Source organism: Centruroides vittatus, unplaced genomic scaffold (assembly GCF_030686945.1).
Source record: "Centruroides vittatus isolate TY-2023 unplaced genomic scaffold, ASM3068694v2 contig_364, whole genome shotgun sequence".
In the NCBI taxonomy this organism is placed as follows: domain Eukaryota; kingdom Metazoa; phylum Arthropoda; class Arachnida; order Scorpiones; family Buthidae; genus Centruroides; species Centruroides vittatus.
The window spans coordinates 2,215,919-2,241,009 of NW_027122188.1; the positions used below are offsets into that span (position 1 = coordinate 2,215,919).

General features: G+C 32.6%; 1 protein-coding gene across 1 annotated transcript in view; it reads right to left on the minus strand.

The window, feature by feature from the left end:
• Positions 1 to 25,091, minus strand: part of LOC136975108 (transcriptional regulator ATRX homolog) — a 162,927-nt gene that overhangs the window by 16,979 nt on the left and 120,857 nt on the right. Inside the window, exons 18-23 of the mRNA XM_067270115.1 lie at positions 17,872 to 18,004; positions 16,337 to 16,549; positions 12,442 to 12,619; positions 11,088 to 11,258; positions 10,222 to 10,396; positions 7,960 to 8,093 (exon numbers count right to left, since the gene is read on the minus strand). Of these exons, the coding sequence (XP_067126216.1) occupies positions 7,960 to 8,093; positions 10,222 to 10,396; positions 11,088 to 11,258; positions 12,442 to 12,619; positions 16,337 to 16,549; positions 17,872 to 18,004 (1,004 nt within the window). The remainder of the gene's footprint in view (positions 1 to 7,959; positions 8,094 to 10,221; positions 10,397 to 11,087; positions 11,259 to 12,441; positions 12,620 to 16,336; positions 16,550 to 17,871; positions 18,005 to 25,091) is intronic.

A 25,091-nucleotide genomic window follows, 5' to 3' on the forward strand; every position in this document is an offset into this window, starting at 1 on the left:
TCTCTAACTTACAATAATCTTTACTTATAACTAGTATATTAAAAAAATTATTTTCAAGTTCAAGCAATCAGTCATACTCACTAACTGCGGGATATAACAATTAAATGTTATATCCTGCAGTTAGTGAGTATGACTGATTGCTTGTGAATGTAATACTATAATGGGCACTAAATTTAATCTATATTTCAAAAATTTGTAAGTTTATTCATGTTTACTTACATTGTAATACCCTGTTTGCACTGAATATATCAATCTAGATTGTGACCAAGGTCGGCGACTGTGCCATGGTGCAACCTCTCTCGACCATTTCAATTTTGACTGAAACAAGGTTCAATCGCGATCCACTCAAGAGAGTTCTTGAAACTAGATCCAGTCATAAGAGAGTTCTCACAATCCCATGTGCGCGAGAAAATACAAGATGGTTGCAGAACACGCGTCAAGCTATTAACAGAGAAATAAAAAGATACTTGGAGAGACGATAACATTGTCTATTATTCGATATATGGCAAGAAAAAGTATTTATTTCTAACCAAAACTGTTGGTGTTCCTGACTTACTGCTTAGTTATGTCAGTTTTATCATCGCATGTAATAGCTGGGTTTTTCTCAAGCGGACTGCCTGTGCAAACAGCTGGATGTTCGACTGGTGACAGTTACAATCAAGATTGTGGGTAAATCGAGATCAAAGTGAGTTGCGGATTGTGTGTGAACATAGTATAAGTAAACATGTTTAATTACAACTCAAATTTATACCATTACCATTCTGAAGGCAAAAACAAAAATAAATTTATGTGAAACTGTTTGATGTGGAATTTTGTGTGCTTGGTTCATCATCATTCTAATTTCATTTTTATAATTAAGTGAATTAATAATAAATTAAATAAATGAAAATAAAGCCAATTATCTATGATGAATGTAATATTTCTTAGTTTGATTTTTGCTGGCTTTCAATGTGATTGTCTTCTGGTGTGTTTCAGTAAATCTTTATGTTAATAATATATCATAATTAAAATCCTATCTTTGTGTTCATAATTCAATTAAAAAGCTAGTAAGCATAAAAATGAATCTGCTGCTGATTACAATATAAATACTATACTTAAACTGTAAGCAAAACTTAGGCTTAAGCACAACATTGGAAATCATTTTTCTTTATTACCATCATTTCTTAAGTTCAATTTACAAGCAATTTGACTTACATGGACATTTTAGAATGAAATTCTGTTATACCTATATGTTAATCATATACTTTTCATCTATGTAGAATTGAAAAAAGCTAAATAATACTATTAAGAAAAAGAATTAAAGTAATGATATTTTAAATAAGTTTTAATTGGGCTACAATTTGAAAAAGTTGTAGACCTGTAAATTCCCATTATTGTCTATTGTCTGTCCTTCCTTAATTTCAAGACCAGACATAGAAAGTTTAACCTGTCCAGTGTTATTCCTGACATATCTCGGGGTTGCGACCTGCTGACCTTGACCAGTTGACCTTGACATTTTTGATACTAGATGTTGCTAGTCGGCATAATTTTTATATTAAAACTAACTTCCAAAATATAATTTTCTGTTTTTAAATTTTTCAATATATTTATTTTGTATATGCAAAATAAAAAAATAATTTTTAATGATACAATAGGCACAATTATTAAAAAAAAATTTTTGTTAGGCTTAACATTGACGAAAATTCAACCATGAAGCGACATGCAACGGAGAAAAATTTCAACATGGGATAGGTTAAGGGCAGGAGCCCCAATTAACTATATACGAACTTCCTCTTTGGGCAAAAGTCACATTATTTCAATTCAAAAATTTCTTCTGAATGGAGTTAGATACATTACTGTCATGACTTCGTTGTTAAGAGGAAAAGTATGAGGCACAAGGAAAAACACTACTAAACTTAAGTGCATTATGATAAAAAAATTGCAGTCTGGCACTGTGATGTCACAATAAATAATTGCTCATTGAAATTTGTATTTAATTGCAAAATATATTTGAATTACTTTAATTATTTGATTATTATTTATCTTGATAGTTTTGAGTATAATCAGATCATTTCAACAAGACAAACATTTATTAATTCAATTTTATTAATTATTTTTCCCAAAACTTTTTTTGATCATAAACATAGAGTTGATGTAGATAAGGTCTTTTGAAAAATCCAAATAAAAAAATGCATTCAACTATTAATCTGTATGGAAAATAAACTTTCAATTCAGCAAAAATATTTTTACCAGCATGACCGAGGGAAACTGGCAGGCCAGAAACCCTAGGTTACTGGCATTCTGGTTAAACTGCAACTAAAAACAAAATCAGAACAAAACTAGTTGTTGGAAGAATGTTTTTAACATTTAATTAAGTACAATAAAATAATAACATTGTTTCCACAACATGTCACTGGTACAGGTTATGGGCTGGAGGCATGATTGAGCCTTATTTTTTTAAAAATAAAAATGGCCAAGTGCACATGATGAATGACAAATGCTAATGCAGAATGATAAATTATTTTCTGTGATCAGAATTAATTAATATGAAATTTGGGCAATATGTAGTTTCAACAAGGTAGTGTAACATGCAATAAAGACAATGACTTTATTGTGATCAAAGTTCAGGGACAGAATTCTTTCATGAAACAGTGAAGTCAATTGGCCACCAAAGTCATGTGATTTGATGCCACTGGATTACTTTCTTTGGGGATACGTGAAAAGTGTATGCTAATAGTCTGTAAACAACTGATGAGCTGCAATTATGTGAAAAAGTTATCAAAATTTTAGACAAAAAGATGGTATCATGCAAAAAGAGCCGTGGTAGCCATTTCACTAATATTGTATTTTATATATATAATTATTATATATTAAATTACAGTCGACACCCGGATAACTCGTCACTGTTAGGAATTGCAATTGCTGGATCCCTCATCCAGCAATCCAGCTGGATCCAGCACATTCTTCTGCCTGCTGGATCCAGCACCAGGTGTTGGATCCAGCACTGCAGATTTGCAAATACTCAATTAACTTTCTAAATAATGCCGCAAAAGTCTATGTTGTCGCGTTGCCACTTTGCTACGTGTGCTATCACTTGGCAGCAAAAGTGACGTTGCCATTCAGTGCAACACGTGCTACACCCCCTCTCTACACCGCACCGCACCGCCTGCCTTTTGCATCTGCTGATCTAATTGCCAGTTGACTTTGCGCTCTCGCTAAGTCTTCACGCTAAATAAAATAAGTAACTCCTCTCCTAGTCCTGGTGCATAATTCTAATTTATGGTTGGTTGTGATGTCAATGAATAACGTGACGGAACGATTTATGATTATTTGATGATCCTGAAACCAACTAACGTAGAGGCAGAAAGGGCCTTCTCCGCAGCGGGATATATATGCAGTTCATTAAGAAGTAGGTTGGGAGACAACACCATTTGTTTCTTGAAATCCTACTTCCAGAAAAGTCAAGAAAATAACAGAACTGACTGATTTAATTTTATTTAATCCTTTAAAATACTTTATTCAAGACAAGACTAATATTTTAAAACTTCTACTCTAATTCTATTAAGTAAGAGTTTTTAACTTTTATTCTATAAGTGGTTAGTGGGCTAGACTAGCAATTTTATTGTGAAAATTAGTGAGAAACTGAGACTACCTAGTTAGTTAAATAGTTAATTAAATGAATGATTATCAGTATCTTAGATATAGTGGTACTGTACCTCGGTATACATCCACTTTAGAATACATCCTGTTTGGACGAAACAAATTTTGTTCGGTACACTACTTTTGTTCGGTATACAACTTAATTCAATTATACGCACCATCTATGAACAAGTAGCACTATCGGTGTACTAGACCAGACTATACGTTCGCAGTCCCATGGTTTATAACTTTGTTAAATTTCTTCTGAATTTAATTTGTAAGTAAAACTTTATTATTTTTATTAATCATGAATTGCAAAAAGGCAAATGAAAAGCAACAGAAAACTAAAAAAATGATTAGAATCACAATAGAACTGAAAAAAGAGATTGTTGAGAAATATGAAGATGGCATGCGTGTTCGAGATTTAGCTGTTACATACCGTATTCCGAGAACGACGATATCGACAATCATGAAAAATAAAGACATTATTAAATCTGCTAACGTTGCAAAAGGGGTTAAATCAATTTCTAAACAGTGATCGGAGACATTAGATCATGTTGAGAAATTGCTTCTGCTTTCGATAACTGAAAAACAATGTGCTGGCAACAGCGTATCAGAAGCAATTATTTGCAATTATTACTGTAATAACTTTAAAAATTTATAATAAAATTTATTCTTTTATTAATGTGCTCAGTGTTTCAATTATTTTACAACCACATTAATATACCCTATCAAGAGTTTTTTTACGTGAGAACGGATTAATCATTTTTACATTACTTCTTATGGGAAAGGTTTATTTGGTATAAGCCCTATTCGGTATAAGTCCAAACATCGGGAACGGATTAAGGTCGTATACTGAGGTTCCACTGTATATGATGATATGAATGTATGTGATTCTTGATTGTAATGATAATAACTAACTACTAATTACTTGCTCACTACTTTACTAACACGAATAATTAAATTACATATAAATAACTACAGACTGATATGTAGAGCCTATATAAGAAAACTTGTAAGACTGATAGCCACTTAGCCACTGATTATCTGTCCTTACATTATTATAATATATTAATATAAATTAATTAGTAGAATTACCTTTGCTATTATTTAACTTAAAGATTATATTATAATTATAATATAACTAAACATTTAAAGTTAATTATCTCTATCTCAAGTGTTAAACTTAACCAAAGTTAAGTTTACTACCTAAATGTGTAAGAAGTTTTCCTGATTTATAGTGACCAGTCTGAATAATGAAAGTTTCTTAAGTAGTAAAAAAAATGTTTTATTTCTTTAAAAAAAAAACCATAAATTGCTGGATAAATAGATAGATAACACTTTATTGCACCAAAAATACATCTGCGCTGGAACCAGCTGGATTGCAATCCCTGGTCACCGTAGGTTAATTAGTCAGCTTTCTGTGGTCCCGGCCGACTTACATAGGCAATAATGTTATTAATGTTAAAAAACTCTGTTTACTCGACATCGTTTAACTCATCACCACTGGATAAATCAACATACTTTTTCTGTTTCACACTTTTTTGACGTCTGATAAGTCGACTCCCCTCCTGAAAAAATGAGTTCACGCCGTACAATAAGCTGTGTGGTGTGAACTCATTTTTCAGGGGGGAGTCGACTTATCAGAATTCTAATATTATTTCTGATCTGTAAGACTAAATATCTGCATCCATAATTCCAGTATAATAAGTCCTGTTAATTGATTAAAAAGTACTAGTATACAAGATTAGCTTTTAAATCATTTATAGAGAGATTTAAAATTTAACATTCATATTGATATTTATATCTTACAATCCCTATGAAGTTACAGACATTCTGGCTATTTTTTTTATAAATATGGATTCATAACATTTCAAGATATATACATTTACCTTTATACATACATGCATTAAATCAAAAATTTGATCTAAAATATATAATATTTAAATATAAATTCAATTTGGCAAGTGGGCGGCTCATATAAACTCCATAAAATAAAAATATAAAAATGGATTATATAATTTTTTTTAAAATTCCCTTTAAACTTTAAATTTAAATAAACATTAAATTAATTAAAATATCTATAACCGTGAGATAGATAATAGTAGAGCTTATCATACCAATGATAATTGGCCCAAACACTCAAGAATCAAAGTAAAAACATTTAATAAAACAAAAATGTACAATAAGATGATTACAAAAGTATAGAAACTGAAAAATCCAAAATGCATTTTGGACTATTTTCCAATAGAAAATACTCTCTCATCAGTTGGTTAACAAAAGGTTTTAGTATACTTAAGAATTATACTTAAAAATTATAGAAGGTGAAAGAATAAATTTAAAATTAAACTAAAACTATGCCTAAAGCTATACAATAAAGATGAAAATGTCACCATGATAGTATGAGCAGTAAGCAATATCAATGTAGACAGGAGTAATATTTCTTAACGTTGCATGGTAACGTGACGAACAGGGTGCTGATACAAAACAGTTATGAATTAGCCAGATTATTGGTTACAGTTATGAACTAATGTTATAAAGTTAGTTTAAATTATGTACAGTACATACCAAAAATAATAAGACAACAGAGTTGCTGGTTCAGACATTACTACTAGATGCAGGGAGTGGTTACAAAGGAGGTGTGTTATCTTACACATCTGGAGCACAAGTGGTGACAACATGTGATGCAGCCAAATGTCATTGTTAATTATCCGTTTTATCCTCTAACATTTGAGGGCATATGCACAAATATCGATTGGAATCTAGGCAAATTATTCTATAGATAACATAATTATTACAGAAAATGCTTTTAACCCTAAGTAATTAAATTAATTAAAATAGTCCAAAATGCATTCTGGATTTTTCGGTTTCTATACTTTTGTAATCATCTTATTGTACACCCCGTTTTTGTTTTATTAAATGTTTTTACTTTGATTCTTGAGCATTTGTGCCCATTACTGTTGGTGTGATAAGCCCTACTATTATCTACCTCACAGTTATAGATATTTTAATTCATTTCATTACTTAGGGCTAAAAGCATTTTCTGTAATAATTAAATAAACATTGTAGAATGTATTTTTATATATTGTTATATTAAAGCATAGTTTTAATATAATGATATATAAAATTAGTTACACGAAAAATTTGAAAATAATAACAATTGCATTAAGGATTTACAAATGGAGTTAGTTGATTTGGCCTATGAACGGCTCATATATTATCTATATTATTATAATTCTTAACTGTACTATTTATGAAAATTTTAAAAATCTTATTATAACTTAAATTAAATTAATATTTACTTAACAATTAGTCTAAATCAACAAGAGACATATACCGTATTTACTTGCATATAAGACAAGGTTTTTATTCATTTTTCACTGCTTCAAAAACCTAGGTCATCCTATATGCGCAAGTGAAGGATTCTTTTCGTTTTTGCAATAATTCTTGTGAACTGTGTATTTGCACTTTTTACTGGATTCTCACCTTCTGGTGTTTAAAAACAAAAGCATTTTATCTGGATCATTTGAATTGTTCTTGTGTATTGTCAGAAGTAAAGATAAATAGCAATAAGAAAAGCAAAGCTTTTGAATTGAATTCCAAAATTACACAGGAGCCCAATATAAATTTTAATTCATTCCCGTGTGAAAACAGATGATTATTTGAAAATCAGAATTCAGAGAAACTCATAAGGGTAATCGACGAAGAGTGAATTCGATTGTTAAGAATTGGCAAAAAAGGTCCCCAATTGTCCAGCTTTACATGAACAAATTATGTCGACTTTACAAGATTTTTCCTGAAGTTTAAAATGTCAGTAATTTTTGCAGGACAATGTGTGCATTTACCTGCATTTGATATTTTATTTCTGATTAAATGAAATAAATGTAGAATTGTATTAATAAATCTTAATTTTCTTTATTTTGATCTTTAAAGTCACACCTCATCTTATATGCGACATCATCTTATATGCAAGTAAATACGGTATATACATACGGGCTTATCATTACAACTATTACATTCATGAGACATCACTTGTGATGATTGTGAAGTTGCCATGTTTACAATGGCCATTTAAATGTATTTATAATTTATTTTTATAATTTTATATGTAGGAACACCAACTGAAGAGGGACTGTTTATTACGTCTGAAATGCATTTTGAGTGTTCTATATTATGTACATGTTAAAGGAACCACAGTTTAATGAACATTTTTATTATTAAGGTGTTAATAATCATTAAAAAACTTTGCTAATTAATCTCATTCATTGGTGTAATAAGCCCATACATATATATATATATATTAAGGGCTAAAAGCAATATATTATTCCAAATAATACTTACTTTTAACTTTAAGTTTTCCACCACTTTAGCAATATCCGCACGAGCGTCAGGTAATGGTCCATATGTTTCTGGATTCTGATCTGGAGTCGGCACAGGTTGATGTTGAATAATTGGATCAAGTTCATTAAAACTGGCTGAATAAATTTTCAAATTAAAAATAATGAAGAGCAAGATAAAAAAAATTTTCAAATTATATTGATGTATATTTTGATCATTATGATTTACAACACAAGTTGAGAATCTTTTATCTGAAATTCCAAAAACCAAAAGTTCTTTGAATGACATCACTGGAAATGTTCCCAGGTGATGTGCCACGTGCTACTTAAACACACCTAAATGGGATGGGTATGTTTACCCAGCCCTGTTAATTTTAATTTGGTGCAAGTTTTTGTCAGCAGCACTCATAGCAACATTTGTGTTGTGTTTGTGTGCATTAATTACCAAATACTTTGTGCTCTATAAAAATATTGTTGAAAATCTCAGAGGCCTGAAAATACCATTATGAATAACAGTAAAAAGAAAAAGAGTAAGCATTTAAGTTTATCTATAACAGTCAGAAAGTCAAGTCATTGGAAAACTTGACAGCAATGTAAGTGTGAAGTGTATAACCGAGGAGTTGGTGTTGGAACGATAACTATATATAACCTGAAGAAACAGAAGGACAAACTGTTGAGGTTTTATGCAGAAAGTGATGACTAAGTTTATGAAAAATAGAAAAGGATTGCATTGAGCAGAAACGATCATCTTGTTCATGTATTAGTGGAGTGGATTTGTCAGTTTTGAAATAAACATGTGCCACTTGATGGAATGTTGATCATAATACAAGCAAAAATCTATCATAATAAACTGAATATTGAAATAACTATAAACATTCAGCAGGCTGATTACAAAAATTTAAAAAAGGCACATCATTAAATTTTTAAAGCTTTGGGTAATGAAGCATCTGCTGAGTAGGAAGCAGCAGAGAAATTCATCAATGAGATTGTCAAGATAATCACTGATGAAAATCTAACAGTACAACAAATCCATAATGCTGATGAGACGTTGCAGAAAAACATTTGCTACATACAGCTGATTAGAGAGCTCCTACAGGAATGGATTGTGCTAATGCAGCAGGCACTCATAAATTTGTTGTAGAAGGCAAAAACCTGCATCCTTGCTGTATTAAAGGTGTAAAAAGTCCATTTTATGCTGACAAAAGAATGTGGATCACCAAATCAAAAAACGGTTCAGTGAGGAAAAGGATTTGACATGAACTTAGATCAACCACTTCACATGGGAAGTTACAACTGTGTTCTTAGTTTGCATAGGCTTCCAGAGAAAATCAGTAAAATGGGAACTATGGATTACATGCATGTTTAAGAAAATTAAGAAACAGAAATATAGATAATGTCACTGAAATACTTCACTTGCAAGACTGACTCTCTAATTACCAAATATAATTTCCTGTAATCAGAAATATTTGAAAATTAGTTGTTTATTTTAATATGTATAGTTTAGATGAGTCATGTTTCGTCTAGACCTACACAACACATTTCACTAGCCATGTATGTCAAACACCTTTTGGCTGAAAAATCAAAAAAACCGCAAAAACAATTATTCTCGGTTGGATTTGCATCCCAACAGAGAACAAAATCTCACAATATTAAAAATCATTGGACAGTACATTGAAGATCTGGAAACTAACAAGAAATAAGAAAATAAAAATTTTCTACAAGAAACAGTGAAATGATACAAAACATCAAACCATAAAATAAAAAAGAACCTGTTGTATAAATTTAAAACAAGTTCCTGAGATGTATATTGATTCAGTAAATTTCTATTCAGCAATAACTTTTAAAATAGTTTATAACTGAAATTGTTCAGATATAAAACTTGAAGTGTGATAATCAAAATTAATATTAAGATTGTTTTTTAAATAAAATATCAATCATTAGTAATAAGAAATTTTATGTAAGTTTATCCAGTAAAGTATTTTTCTTAAAAGTAATGAAAATAAAAATAAACTAACGATGATAATCCTTTATATTTATCTACAAAAAATGATATTTTAAGAAAAAAAAACAATTTTAAAATATTAATTTTCATATCCACAATCTTTCATTTTAGTTTTATTTGACACTTCAAAAGCTCAACTAAACTGCAACAGATAAAATCATAAGTTAATATATTATAATATCAAAATTAATTGAATAATTGATATCAATATACACTGTAAAACATCTTATATACTCAAATATTGGAAAGGGAAAAAATATTTACCAGTATTACTATTTTGAACAATTCCTTCTCTTTCAGCTTCATATTCCACCCAAGCAGCTTGTCTTTCTTCTTCAGTAAGGTCTTCTTCTGATATATTTTGCAACAAAGAATCGTGCTCATGATAATTTACAATCCAGTCTCGGTTTTTTATTAGCATTTCTGCTAAAAGTCGATCCTGTAAGCAACGAGTTTAAACAATATAATTGAATAAATAAATAAATCTTATTAAAATTTAACATAACATTAACCATAGCAAAAAATAAACAGTAATTTGTTCTAACCGTGTTTAAAAAACAGCTACTTTAGAATGATTTTTCTAAGATATAATATGCAGTTTACATTCTGACAATAATAATCAAATAATTCAATTGTAAATGTTATAATTGTAATATCTGAAAATCATCATAATCATCATTCTGATATCTGAAATAGGGATGAAAATAATGGTCATCGTAAGGAGAGAACTCTTCTGTCATTAGTTTCGATAGAATGATTAAAATAATATATAGTTGGTGTATCAAGTAGATGAATTAATTTTGTTACTTCTGTTGTAGCAAATTGTCATATTCATAACTGTATATTAATTGTTATTTTTTTTTAATGAATATACTCTGGGTCATATCCCTGACTATTTTTGTAATTTTTAGTAATGCTTTGCAAAGAATATTTCCCTCTCACCATATATGTATATATATCTCATATCTTTGGGAGTGATGGTATAGGTTAATGAAAAAGTTATGTGAAAATTTTTAATGTTTATAACAAAAACTATTACAAAAATAAACAGTTTATCCTTATAGTAGAGAGTTGAATTTGAAATCCAAAATACTGTTTCATAAAGTTACACAATTTTAAGACAAACTTACTTTAGGAACCATTGGAGTAGGTCGTTTACTTTTACTGTCAGGATTAAACATATACAGTTCAGCTAAATCTGCAGAATTAAAGTGACGTTCAATTTGTTGTTCATCTACAACACGACAAGACAATGACTGTTTTGTAACTTGACGGTCATAGATTTTTTCTTCCATTGTTCCCTACAAAATATAAATAAGGCTCATTTAAATCATGCATAAAAAAAGAGACATTAATCATCAGCCATTTTTACAGCTGTTAATTAGTTAACCTATTTTAAGAATTTTTTAAACATTTAATAATTGTAAACTTTTTACGTATTTTAAATGCTTCATCTATATAATTTCATTTTGACATTAATATCTGCAAATTATTAAAATAATGAATTATGATGAACATATTTAATCATAATTCATATATTGCTCAAAATTAAAAATGTAATATGTTTGAAGAATTAATCACAACCAGATAACTAATATAGGATTTTATAAAAGTTCAAAATATAAATGATTTATTTAGATATTTTCTTTGTAAATCTGTACATTTTTAATATATCAACTTAATTCTGTTTTTTTATTTATTTATTTAATTATGGTAAACCAAGGTTAATTTGTGACACTTTTCACAGTTTTTTAAATGTTAATTACCAGATTATTGGACCAAACATGTCATTATTAGTCATTTTAGGAAGATTTGACATTCCTCTTTCTTTACACATAAAGTTCTTACTTTTTAATTTATTGTTTTAAACAATATTGTTAAAAATGTTTGTCACAACTTTACCATGTTACTTGGAGTAACTTTGTAACAGCCTGTTTGCTGCATAAATCTGTAGTGAACTCCATTACTTCATAGCAATTATCAGTAAGAAAGAAGATAGAGGGAAACAAAAATCATTCATTAGAAATATTAATTTTTATTAATTATTATAAAACAAACGATTTTTAATCCTTCAATAAACTCAAAATCTTATTTTTTATTATTACCAGAAACATGAGAAAAATATCGGTCAATTTGGAAATTCAAGAGGCTGTAATGAGAAATCTAAACAGTATTCCTAAAAAGATCCTTTTATGAAGGCATACATAAATTTCTAGAGCATGCAGAAATTTGTGTATATCTTGGAAAAGTATTTTGAAGGCTGATGTTAAATTAAATCAGTTTTGCCAATAATTTTTTTATATAAATGCAATCTCCAAACTCAGCAATGCACCTTTTATATTAATAAGGATGATACTAATCTTTATAAATCTCTTGTATGCATAATAATATTTATTTGATATAAATTTTTAATAATTAAAAAATTACCTATAAATTTATAAAATTAAATAATAATTAATAAAGAAATTATAAAAATTACAGTACCTGAGCCAATAATCTATAAATATAGACGGGTTTTTTCTGACCAAATCTATAAACCCTGAAAATAGCTTGAATATCGTGACTGGGATTCCAAGAAGCATCCATAATGATTACACGATTTGCACCTATCAAATTTGTCCCCAAACCACCTGCTTTCTTTGATATCATAAACAATCTAGCTCTGAAAAAAAAATTTAATTTTTTTATAACTCAAAACATTTATTTACAGATAAATTTTTTACTTAAAGCTTATAAATTCCTTTTTTTATATAAAAAATAAATTTTATAAGCTTAAAAAAAGAAAATAATAATAAAGTAGATTCTTGATGAGTCAAACTTCCTTAACTCAAATTTTATTTTTATCCTAACTTAACTCCCATAGACTCAATACATTCTGTATTGCTGTAAGTCAGTGTTTTGAGATTTCAATTGATTAACTCAAAATTTAAGATCCAGACTCTTTATTTTATGTCTAGTTTTGGGTGCTTTCTTGTGTTTTCAAGGGAATAAACAATATTATCACAATGCTAAAGAACAGTATTGAATAGAATTGCATTCTGATTGCACAACAAAATTTAAACTTTTACCATTTTATGCCTAACATTAATCAAACCTTAGCACCTTAAAAATTCTTTACTTTTTTAAATTTTTAGATTTTGAAATTTAAAAAGGTAGCAATTTCAAAATAAATTAATATAACTGCGATTTAACTTACTATTGGCCAATCAAATTTATGATTTTATTATTTGAAACTAAAGATTTATACTGTATAAATTTCACTGTAAAGTGTGAATACCATGCTGACATTTTCATTGCTGATAATGACAAGTTAATCCATGTATTAACCATGTTCACTTCCCCATGCTAACTTTTGAAAACTAACCCATCAGTGGATGGCTTTTGGAAATTAACTAATCAGTGGATGGCAGTTTAGAAGGGCAAAAATCAAGTGGGAGGTCGTGGATAAGTCGATAAGGTGTTGGTCGTGTTCGAGTAATCACACATATTTAAGACTCTAAACATATTTTACACTAGTCCTTTGTTTTGTACAGCATGGATCTGCATAACACGGTGCTGTTTTGGAATGTAACTACCGTGTTACACAAGATATATCAAATTTTATGAAAATAAAGGTGTTTTATGTGATCCAACATTGCAGACATTGCTACATACAGTGGTAGAGTAACTGAGACTCAAGAGCCATTTCTGGCCTGTAAGATAATTTTCTGTAATCCTTCAACAATTACACATTATTATTATTATTAACTACAATCGTAGTTGTGAGAATCAGGGGTTAAGCGACGAGACTTAACCCGTTATCCGACAACGGGGAGGTGAGTCCCGCTCATGTGGTCAGTGGATGGCAGTTTAGGAGGGCAAAAATCGAGTGGGAGGTCATGGATAAGTCGATAAGGTGTTGGTCGTGTTTGAGTAATCACACATATTTAAGATTCTAAACATATTTAATAATAATGACAATAATGGTAATAATAATACTAATAGTATTAGACGCGACAATAATCCTTCACAGAATTGTTAATGACGCGGTTAGTGAGGGTTTGGCGCTCGTACTCTCGTTCAGAGAGAGGCTTTTAAACCCTTCTCTCTATCTATTCTTAACTAAACCTCGATCAGCTGAGGGAAGAGAGAGATTTCCATGTAATAAGTCAAGAATTACCTCGCTATCTGTTGTCGACGACGTCAATTAGAGTCGAAAACACGGAGGAAGGCTGTTGATTAGTCCTATTCTAATATCCTTGACGTTACCCTCTTTAAAGGGGGTGTGAGCCCTTTTTATACCAAATTCAAGAGGTGTGAACTGTCATATAGTCAGGATTTATACGCACACCTGTTGTGTTCTTGACTGGATCTGGCTAGTACAGACGCTGGGAATTGAGATGTTTGTTTAAATTACAGACTTAAGTGCTTTGCAGAGGTGAACTTAAAATATAAATTTCTATAGACATGACAGTTCTCACCCATCAATTAGCGTGTAGCTGACAATTACTATTGCAATTTTGTCTACAATTTTGATATTGTTTATGTCCAATGTCGAGTTCAACGACAATCTATGTGATTTATTGCTGCGGCCACGTGTCACATGCAACAAAGGGGGGATGAAAACATCGCTTATTCCCATCTTGTTGAATCTATTGTCTATCAAGTTACTGTAATACAAACGATTATCTCCTTTTTGTTGATATATATATATTTTTTACAACTATTTCGTAAAGACTGTTGCAGTCGTTAACCTTGGAAGGCCTCTTTAAAATTCCTACTTCAAATTCTTCCATAAAATTAAAAAGTTAATAAAAAGAACGATACTATTCAACAAGGGAAAGGGGGGGTTCAGACCCTCGCATAATCAATAATACCTAGATCATACACATGATTTTAGGTATTGAAAAATATACGAAAATCAATGATATATTTTTGAGAAGCTGAAACACTTTAGCAATAAGCAACACCACACTTTACAAACTCTTTCCAGCAAAAATTTTTAATAAGACAAATGTTTTCAGCCTTTGTAAGTAGCCTACATCAGATTTTCAATTTTTTGCTGGAAAGGATACAGAAAGTGTGGAGTTGCTTATTACAAAAATCTGTTATAATATCATGTAAGTTGTTAAAAAATTTGTTATAATATCATGTAAGTTGTTAAAAAATTATTAAACTTTCAGATTTCATATAAAACAAACAATAATAACAATTTGTAGTACAGGTAGTTGTCAACTTATGATTGATCAACTTTACAACCATGATGGCCAAGTAGTATGTGTGGTGAAAACTTGATTTAGCAAGTTCCATGTCTGGCATCATAACTTGTGGTGCCAGACACAGAACTTGCACATCAAGTTTTAAATAGGGGCTTAAAATATTTTTGTGATGCAATAATTCATGTTTATGTTTTGAATAAAATTTTATTTTAGTTCTTACAAAGTCATGATGATAGCATACATGCCAACCATTCACCTTTTAAACAAAAACAGTTCATCTTTCCCTTCTCTGTTTGCCTGTGGCCTGCCCTCTAGAAATATTTGCTTATCACTTTTGAGTGTTTTTAATAATTTCTGTGACTATACTTTCTTTTACTACTCCTCAGTTCTAAACAAGATCTACTTCCCATTGTAATTAAAAACTATACTACTGTCCAGTTGCTGATATAAACAGAAATTTTAACCTATATGGAACTACAGTAAAACCCGGTTAAGACGTTTCTGTATGAGATGTTTTCTTGCCTATGTTGTTCAAATTCTGTCATGTTGTCCATAAAACACATATTAAAAATTCCTGCATAAGATTGACAAGCATAAAAATAAGAAAACGATATTTACAAATACAATATTAGAATAGCAAGAAATGTAAAGGCCGACTTATGACCAAACTGGTTTATGAGTGATTTCTCAGAATTAATTAGAGTCGTAAGTCAATGACTAACTGTATAAGGTAAATTCTCACTAAAGAGAAAAACTGAAAAAAGAGCAGAAAAAACAATTTTATAAATAAAAAGAGATAAAATAAAAGAAAATAATAGTTAAGTTTGATTCTTTTCTATCTACTTTCTTTTTTTCTTTAAAGATTAGCATAACTATATTAAAAAGAAACAGTATCTAATATATAATTAAGACACTTTTAGCAATGGAAAATTACTTTAAAATTAACTGTTGTTTAGTCTAGTCAAATAACAAATTATAACTTGAATAATTTGAAAATTAACATGCTAACTGTGAAATAACTTAAAAATTGAATGTGTTAATTAATTCAATGACTAATAAAATATAATTTTTTGCTTTAAAATCTCTCTATGTGATAATTACAATTGTCTGTCTTAAACTATTTTAACCTAAAATTTATTAGTATTTTTAAAAGTAATCAACGTTAGTTTAATATATGATACCTTGTATTTTCTTCATCATTAAAAATTTCAATCCAACGTTTTCTTAAATCAGCATTAGTAGAACCATCCATTCTAAAGTAATCAATTCCATGAATCCAAGAACCATACACATCTTCAACTGTTTCAGTAGAATTTGCTGTTCTATTCTGAGTTATACTTGCTAACAAATCTTCAATCAAATCAAGTGTTAAAAGATTTTGACTGAATAACAATCTAAAAATTTGTAAAAATAAACTTAATTAATAAAAAGGCATCTCAGATAAAATATTATAAGAACAATGATAAATTAGAATTAAATTAGAAATTAATAAGATGTATTTTATTTTATTAGTTTTATTGTAGCCCAATTTTATTACTTGCCCTGCCCTTTCCTTATATCATAATTTTTATTTATCTTTTAATCTTATAAATATCATTGCTATTCAAATAGATAAGATTACTTCAGGCAAATATTGATAGAATAATGAAATAAAGAATCTTAATCTAAGAATCTTTTTAATATTCATTTTCTGACATATTCAGATATAAATTTTACAAATACAATCTAATTCTATTCATCATTTTTAAACTTCTTTTATATGATTTAAATTGTTCATTCATCATGTCAAATCAAATATCATGTTTTATTCATATTTTTTGCTATTAAGCACTCAACAATTTAGTAATTTTCAAAAATATTTATCATAATTATATCAATGTAATATGATTATCAAAATACGAAGGATACTTTTAAAGGAAGGTCCATTTGGCAATATCCTTTTAAAATGCATACATTCATAATTTTGCACATGTGCAGTGTCTCCTGGCATTCCTTGCTCACAAACAGACACAATTTTCAATCACATCAGCATTGTGTGCTTTTCATGTTGTGTGATGGAAATGTTTAAGAAGATCAAGCGGCCTGCTACCTGTGAAATAAAATCTGTATTCCGGCTGCAAGATACATGAAACCAGCAGAGATTCATTACCAAATCTAGAAAATTTATGATCTGAATGCCATGAGCGATAGCAATGTTGTAGTGGGTAAGATTCTTTAAGGAAGGTTGGGAGAATGTGCGTGATGAACCATGCTCGTGTTGGCAATCTGTAATCGTCGACAATCTTGTCCGTGCAGTACACACCATGGTTTGTAGAAACAGACGATGCACCATTTCCACTCTATCAGTTAATTTCCCACAAGTTTCATGGTTAGTTCTTTACAAAACTATGTCAGAAAACAACAGTTCAGGAACGGTTAGCTACTCAGGTGGCACATGGATCTACAGAGACCAGTTTCACGCTACAACAATGTTTCAACAATAACAGAAACTATGGGGAAAAGTAGCTGTAAATATATAGAATCTGAGAAAAAAATAAATTACTTGTATTGTTCAGTAGTTCATTTTTTATTGTAAAATGGGCCTACTTTAAAAATATCCATCATATCATATTTTATTTAAAACATGAAGCATTACACTCTTATAATAATTAAAGTAGGCAGTGCATAAAAATTAATTACCGATACATATTTTAACACAATGTCTGTTCATACTTACACTTTATCACCAATAAGTTCACATTCTTTAAGAAGATCAAAAACTAAAACCATCTTGCCACTTAAATCAATTCTTGTTCCATCTTCCTCCTTAATATAGTTACTCCACCATTCTCTTTTTTCCTTTTTCTCATCTAAGTTTAAAAGTAACACAAAAATAGTTCTATAAATATAAATAACAGATAAAACATTAGAAAATAACACACATACATAGACAGGGTAATCAAATGAAAGAACTCATAAATAGCAGCATAAGGAGTTGGTAATGCCAAAAACCAGACTTGGCAATACCAAGTTGACATGCAATAAGCCTGACCAACTCACAGTATCAATTCTAACTTGCAATATTGCCAAACACCTTGTGAATTCTACTTCCACTTGATCACCCAGTATAATAGAAATGAGGAGAGGGCGCATGGTCGCCAATGCTTATAGTCGTGAAGTAAGTGTGCTCTGCTTTCCGACTGCTGTAACTTTGGATTTAGTGATTTCTCCTATGGATATTATACACCGTTGGAAAGAACTAATTGTAAGGAAGCCGTGAGTGTTTTAATTTTGTTCTACGTCTCGCGGTTGGCGAGTTACAGCCGTCTGTAGTTACGTTCTTTCTCGGGCCCCATCGGCCCCCCCTTGTGTAATCGGACTTTTCTTCGACGGGCTTTGTTAGCCCATTACGCGCTCTGTATACTGTATAAATTTAGTTAATATTACTCTGTTAGTTATTAAGTTATCGCTACTTAGTTGTCATCTCTGTAACAAAGAACTGTTCTCCACGTGTTTTTCTGGTCTCAGCCGTTCGGCGTATCCGAGCCGTTTGGCGAGCTGTAGCCGGGTAGCGTGTTTTTGCGCTGTTCGGCGTTTTTACTTGTTTTCGTGTGTGCGCGTCTGTGCGGGCTACAAACTTGGTTTCTTGGACTCTATACTCTTCTGTCAATCGTTCTCATGGATACCTTGGCGGACGTGCCGGAAAGGAAGTTACTAGCTGTAATTTCCAGAGGACTTGACTGTATTATGCAAGCTCTCCCAGCAAATTCCTATGGCTCGGTTTCGGTTGCTAATAGGAAAAGTGTGAGACAGGCGGCGCTTGACATGCACGCAGCTGCGAATAACTTATTTGGAATAGTATTAGCACTCCGCTCAACTGAGCAGGAAGGGAAGGGTACCTACGCCGATGCAGTAAGGAAGGGAAGGATCAGCGGGAGTCGTACCACACATATTATAGCCGAAGCTATAGCTGATAATAAAACACAAGTGAAACCACAGGACCTCATTATTGAGACTACGACTACAGAGGATGGTGAAACCCTCTGTCCAGAGGAAATGCTCAATGAGATCCAAACTAAGATAGATCCTGCAAGCTTGAAAATAGGCACACGCAATATAACAGCGGTGCCGGGAAAAGGTGTAAAAATTAGACTTAAAACTGAGCAAGATGTTCAGAACTTACAGGAGGCAATTGGGAAATTGCCGGAATTAAACGAAAGAGTTAAAATGATACGACCAAAACGCCGGAAACCTCGAGTTATACTGCTTAACGTGCCTCAGGAGGAGGAGAAGGTGGAACTTGTCGAGAAAATCTACGATCAAAACAGCGAGATTAATAGGAAACTTACGAAGGAAGCTTTCCACAGAGAAACAAGAATCACTCATATGATACCTTCAAAAACTAAGCCTGACTGCCGACACGTGGTGATGTCAGTCTCTCCTGCAATCCGAAATCTGATAATAACCACGAAACGGATAAGTTATGAATGGGGTACTTTGATAGCTGACGATTATATTCCCATTATTAGATGCTTTCGGTGTACGGGCTTCGGCCATAAGGCGGCCTCCTGTGATCATAGGGAAAGGTGCAGCCACTGCACCAAAAGACACAAATATAAAGAGTGCACTAACACCAATGAAACCCCTAAATGCACTAACTGCACCAAAATAAATAAGGAACAACCCGATGGCCCAAAGTATCAAACAGACCACAATGCATTCTCTGCACAATGCCCAGTCTTAAAAAATTACAAGAGACTCTTGGTAAGGCAAACCATATACGAATAATAGTCTGTATGTCCTCATATTCCTGTGTAATAAAACCTTCATAATGGCAAACACAACGTTCAAAATTCTTCAACTCAACGCCCAGAAAAGCCAAGCTGCCTCGTCGCTTGTTATTAAGACAGCGAACGATCTGGACGTGGATGTAATCCTTATACAGGAACCGTATACTGTCAAAAATAACATTGTTAGATTTGGCTCGTGGCAAGTTCTGAATAAAACAACCCCAGATGAACGTTCCAAATGTGGTATAATAATAAGGAATCCCAATGTTAATGCTGCATTAATTCCTGAGCTAAGCTCTAATCGAGTCACAACCGTCACGATTGACCAAGGCCCCATAGACTTTATTCTCTGTATATATTTCTCGCCATTTGATAATGACGAGGACTGCATAGACGAGCTATCTAGTGTTATAAGGAAACTAGGAGACAAATCGTATCTCATTGCAGGTGACTGCAATGCCAAATCCCCCCTCTGGTACCACGAGACTGAGGACAAGAGGGGAAGGCTCATACAGGAACTCCTTAATGAGATTGACGGTATATCGCTGAACACCTCAGATTTACCAACCTTCCAAACGACAAGGGCGAGAGGCTGGACCGACGTTTGTTTGGCGCCCACGGAAGTGGGTAGTATCGTGAAAGATTGTACAACTTTATCGAAAGATTCGGCGAGTGATCACCGATATATTCTGACTACTCTACAACATCACCAGCAAATTAAGGATCATGTCACTAACTATTATAGCACTATAACTAACTGGGAATACTTCCGGGCCTCTTTCGCAGAAAAATGGAGGAACTTTCAATTTACAGAACTAAACACCCATGAAAGGATTGACAATTATGTGAACCATATGACACAATCTATTGTCGAAGCCCTCAAGATTTCTTCCAGACAGAAATTAAAGAAAAACCGTACGCACTGGTGGAACGATGATTTAGACCGTGAAAAGAGGAAAATCAAAAGATTAAGAAAGAAATGGTTAAAAGAACGAAACACAGAACGAAGAGAACAGCAAAGTAGGGATTATGCCAATGCTCTACGGACTTACAAAGCTAATATTAACAAAGCAAGAACGACGGCGTGGCGGGAATTTTGCGGAAGATCAACGGTGGACCCCTGGGGCGAGCCCTATAAGATCGCGTTCAAAAATAAAAGGAAGGCAACCCTGCCGAATGTTACTGACACCAATCCTCAAACCAATAACTATTCAATTAGCAGTAATCTACAGAAGCTTCTTGATTTCCATTTCCCCAACGACAGTCAAACAGATGACTCACCTACTCACCAACGAATACGTATAAATCTCGAGGACATTTACAGCGAAACCAACGATAAATGGTTTTCTTTTAAAGAGGTGCAACAAGCGATCCGCTCCCTGGCTAATAAAAAAGCCCCAGGGCATGACGGTATTACTGCGGAGGTGGTAAAAGAGGCGTTTGCTGAAATCCCAATAGCTTTCGTCATTCTTTACAATGGGTGCCTAAGGGTGGGCTACTTTCCCGATTCATGGAAAATAGCTAACGTAAAATTCATCCCGAAAACAGTTAACCCAGTGGAAAGAAAAGACTATAGGCCAATAAGCCTGCTCCCAGTTATGGGTAAAGTACTCGACGGGCTGATGATAGATAGAATCAATTGGCATGTTGAAAAAAATAATATACTAAATACCAACCAGCATGGGTTCAGACCAGGTAGATCCACAATTACTGCTATTGGAAACGTAACAACTTTCATAAAAACTGCATGGGATAAAGACCGTCACGCACTCCTCATTAGCATCGACTTCAAGAAGGCGTTCGACCACCTCTGGTGGCCGGTGCTTAAATATAGTTTAAGGGAAATGAAATGTCCGCAAAATATCTATCAGCTGCTGGATAATTACCTGACCAATAGGAAAGCTGGCTGCCTATCCAACAATATAAATATTATTAAAAATATAGAAAGAGGTTGCCCCCAAGGTTCACGCAGCGGGCCTGGGCTGTGGAACCTAATGTATAACAACCTACTCAACCTGCTTCCAACAACTGATCATGTTAAGATACAAGGATTCGCAGACGACACCATTGTCATGATACAACACCAGAACTGTAATGTCCTTCAAAGGATAGGCAATGAGGTCCTCAACGACATCAACCAATGGAGTATAGACAACAAACTCCCAATAAACCATCAAAAATGTGAGGCACTCGTGTGCACGAAAAAGTCTAATAGAAAACAATTACAGAGGCCCCTGTGTTTGTACATTAATAACCATAAAATCAAGATAACGTCGCATATGAAGTATCTTGGTGTAATACTGGACCCAACTCTGAGTTGGTCAACTCATATTGATGAACTGTGCAAAAAGGTAAGCCAGAAGGCAAACATGATTTACCACATTGCTAGGAACACATGGGGTCTAGGCCCGAAGCACTGTAGACTTATCTACAAAGGTGCAATTGAGCCGGCTTTGCTGTATGCGGCTCAAATCTGGGGACATCGGGTGGACATTGTCCATAATAAGCGAAAAATCCTGTCTGTCCAGCGTACCTTCGCTATTCGCATTTGCAGGGCGTACCGCACGGCCCCTACAGATGCTCTTCTGACAGTCGCTAATCTAATGCCTATTCACATCAAAATTAAAAATCTGGTCTGGACTTGGAATCTTACAACAACCGACCTGCAAAACTGTAGTGAGGACGATTTGAAGACTATAGCTGCAGAAAACAAATATCCTCCAGATGGAATCCAAACGCTAAAGCAAATCAAATCCTATGATATAGACAATTACTACAATGACCCGACTAAGAACTTCCACCCAGCTGAAAGGAACAATGTCTTGATCAAATTTGAGAGAGATACTACTAATCCAAGCACAAACTGGCATATTTACACTGATGGTGCCAGAAATGAGAAGGGAACTGGTGCGGCCCTGGTGGTCTACAACGGTGTCGATAATTCTGTGGTACACGAAGAGTACTATAAACTTAATTCCAAATGTACTAATAACCAGGCTGAATTATGGGCCATGTATAAGGCCCTTGTTTACTTTACAACTAACAATCAGAAACTCAAAGGGTCAGCTACCTTCTTCACGGATAGCCGCTACGTTCTCCGGATCATCAGCGGCAGCAGAAAGAGCACCGCCACAGGTGTAAAAGTTGTTCATCTGGCCAACAGTCTTAGCAAAAGAAAGGCCGTCTCGTTTTGCTGGGTGCCAGGTCATCAGGGAGTCGGCGGAAACGAGAGAGCGGACGAATTAGCCAAACGTGCTGCCGGCAGTAATCTTGAAACGGCTTTCAACTCACTTCCCTTCACCTACATCCACAATCTCACCTACGTCATGGCAACTAACCTGTGGCAGACCGAATGGTCTTCGTCCACCACGGGCAGACTCACGTACCTTTTCTTACCATCCATAGTCGAACGCCAAAAAATGAACTACCTTACTCCTTCATTCAATCTTACGCAACTGCTCACCGGCCATGGGAATTTCCCTAGTTACCTGAACAGAATAAAAAAGCGAAATGACGATGTGTGCAACTGCGATAGCGCTGCTATAGGCAACGCCCAGCATATTCTACTGGATTGCAAGACCTATGACATAGAACGCAGGCAACTGATCCTCTACTGTCTATCTAATGGACATGCTTGGCCACCTGACTGGAAGGTGTTCTGCTCCAATAAGGACTGCTTTAAACACCTAATGACTTTTGCGTCCAATTGTGACATCCTCAAGAATAGCCTTACAACATAAGGCTCCAGAACCACGGGTTCTGCTTCTGTTATTATTTATTGTAAACTGCTTATTGTATTTCCATTCACTGCCTTTCATGTATATTTTCACCTTGTATATTGTACTCATCGTCGCCAAATTGGCATGCTGTATTATCTTCTATTTGTTTTTATTACTTAATAATTGCGGTGCAAGACGCCAATGTGTTCCCACTACACTATCTTCCCTTCACACTCTATCCCTATCAACTATCCTCCCACCTCTTCCCCTCACCCCAATCCTTACTTCGTAACCCCTCCTCTTCCATTCAAGGCAAAGTCTGCAGACAGCCTTCTTACTCTATCTTCCAGTCCATATATAATAGAAATAAATCAATAAACTAAATTCATAACTTGAATTAAAATAGCAGACAGCATATTTCACAATTTTAAAACAAATATGTAGAAGAAAACTAAAATGTCCTGTCTAATCATCACAAACAAGTCTTCACTTTGCAGAGCCAACCTTTTATTGTAGGCTGGATCTCTGCACAATTATATAAAACAGTTAAAAGTTCACTGATGATAAGCCAATTCATTAAAAATAAAATATACATAATTTGAATTAAAATGGCAGATGGCATATTTTATAATTTTAAACAAATATATAGAAGAAATTGTATATATATAATTCATAAACAAAAAATAATAATACAAAACTTTAAAGGTAAATTCCGGGACTAAATCCATTACAAACATGAACATTATGCAAAAATAAGATTCGACATATCTGTGATAGCAATCAATCTATTAATAATTTCTCTTCTTTATAAGCTCATTCAGCTATTATTCATTGTCCTAAAATTGTTGTATACAGATTTAATATTGTGTAAATTATCACTATTGTTTATAATAACAGAACAAACAACAAACAGTGAATTTGTAAATTAAGTGAAAGTGTACTGAACTCTTTGAATTGGTAAAACAAACAAGTGAAAATGATGCAAGTGAAGTTTAAAAGATGTGCAACACAGCTACGAAAATTTTAAATGTGACAACTGCAGATAAACAAACTCAAAAATGGCTGAAAGTTTGAAAATTGATTGTATTTAATCTCAAACAATGCTTCTTTTGATGAAATAACAGCATAATTTAAACAAAGAAACAATTCATAAAGTGTTAACGATGCTAGTGTAAGCACACAATGTTGCTTGAGAACTGTAAATTGGGTGTTGTAATTGGATAAAATTTTATTATGGTTACATATTGTGTGTAATGTACAATGCATATGGATATATCTAATACTAAACCTCAATAACAATACATGCATTATAATATAGAAGACAATAATATTAAATATATTGTGTAAGAACTTTTAAACATAGATATACAGAGATATGAACTTGGGAAAAGGGCCATCAGTAGCATAAGATCATATGTTATAATTGACAAGTGAGAGGGAGGTGAATG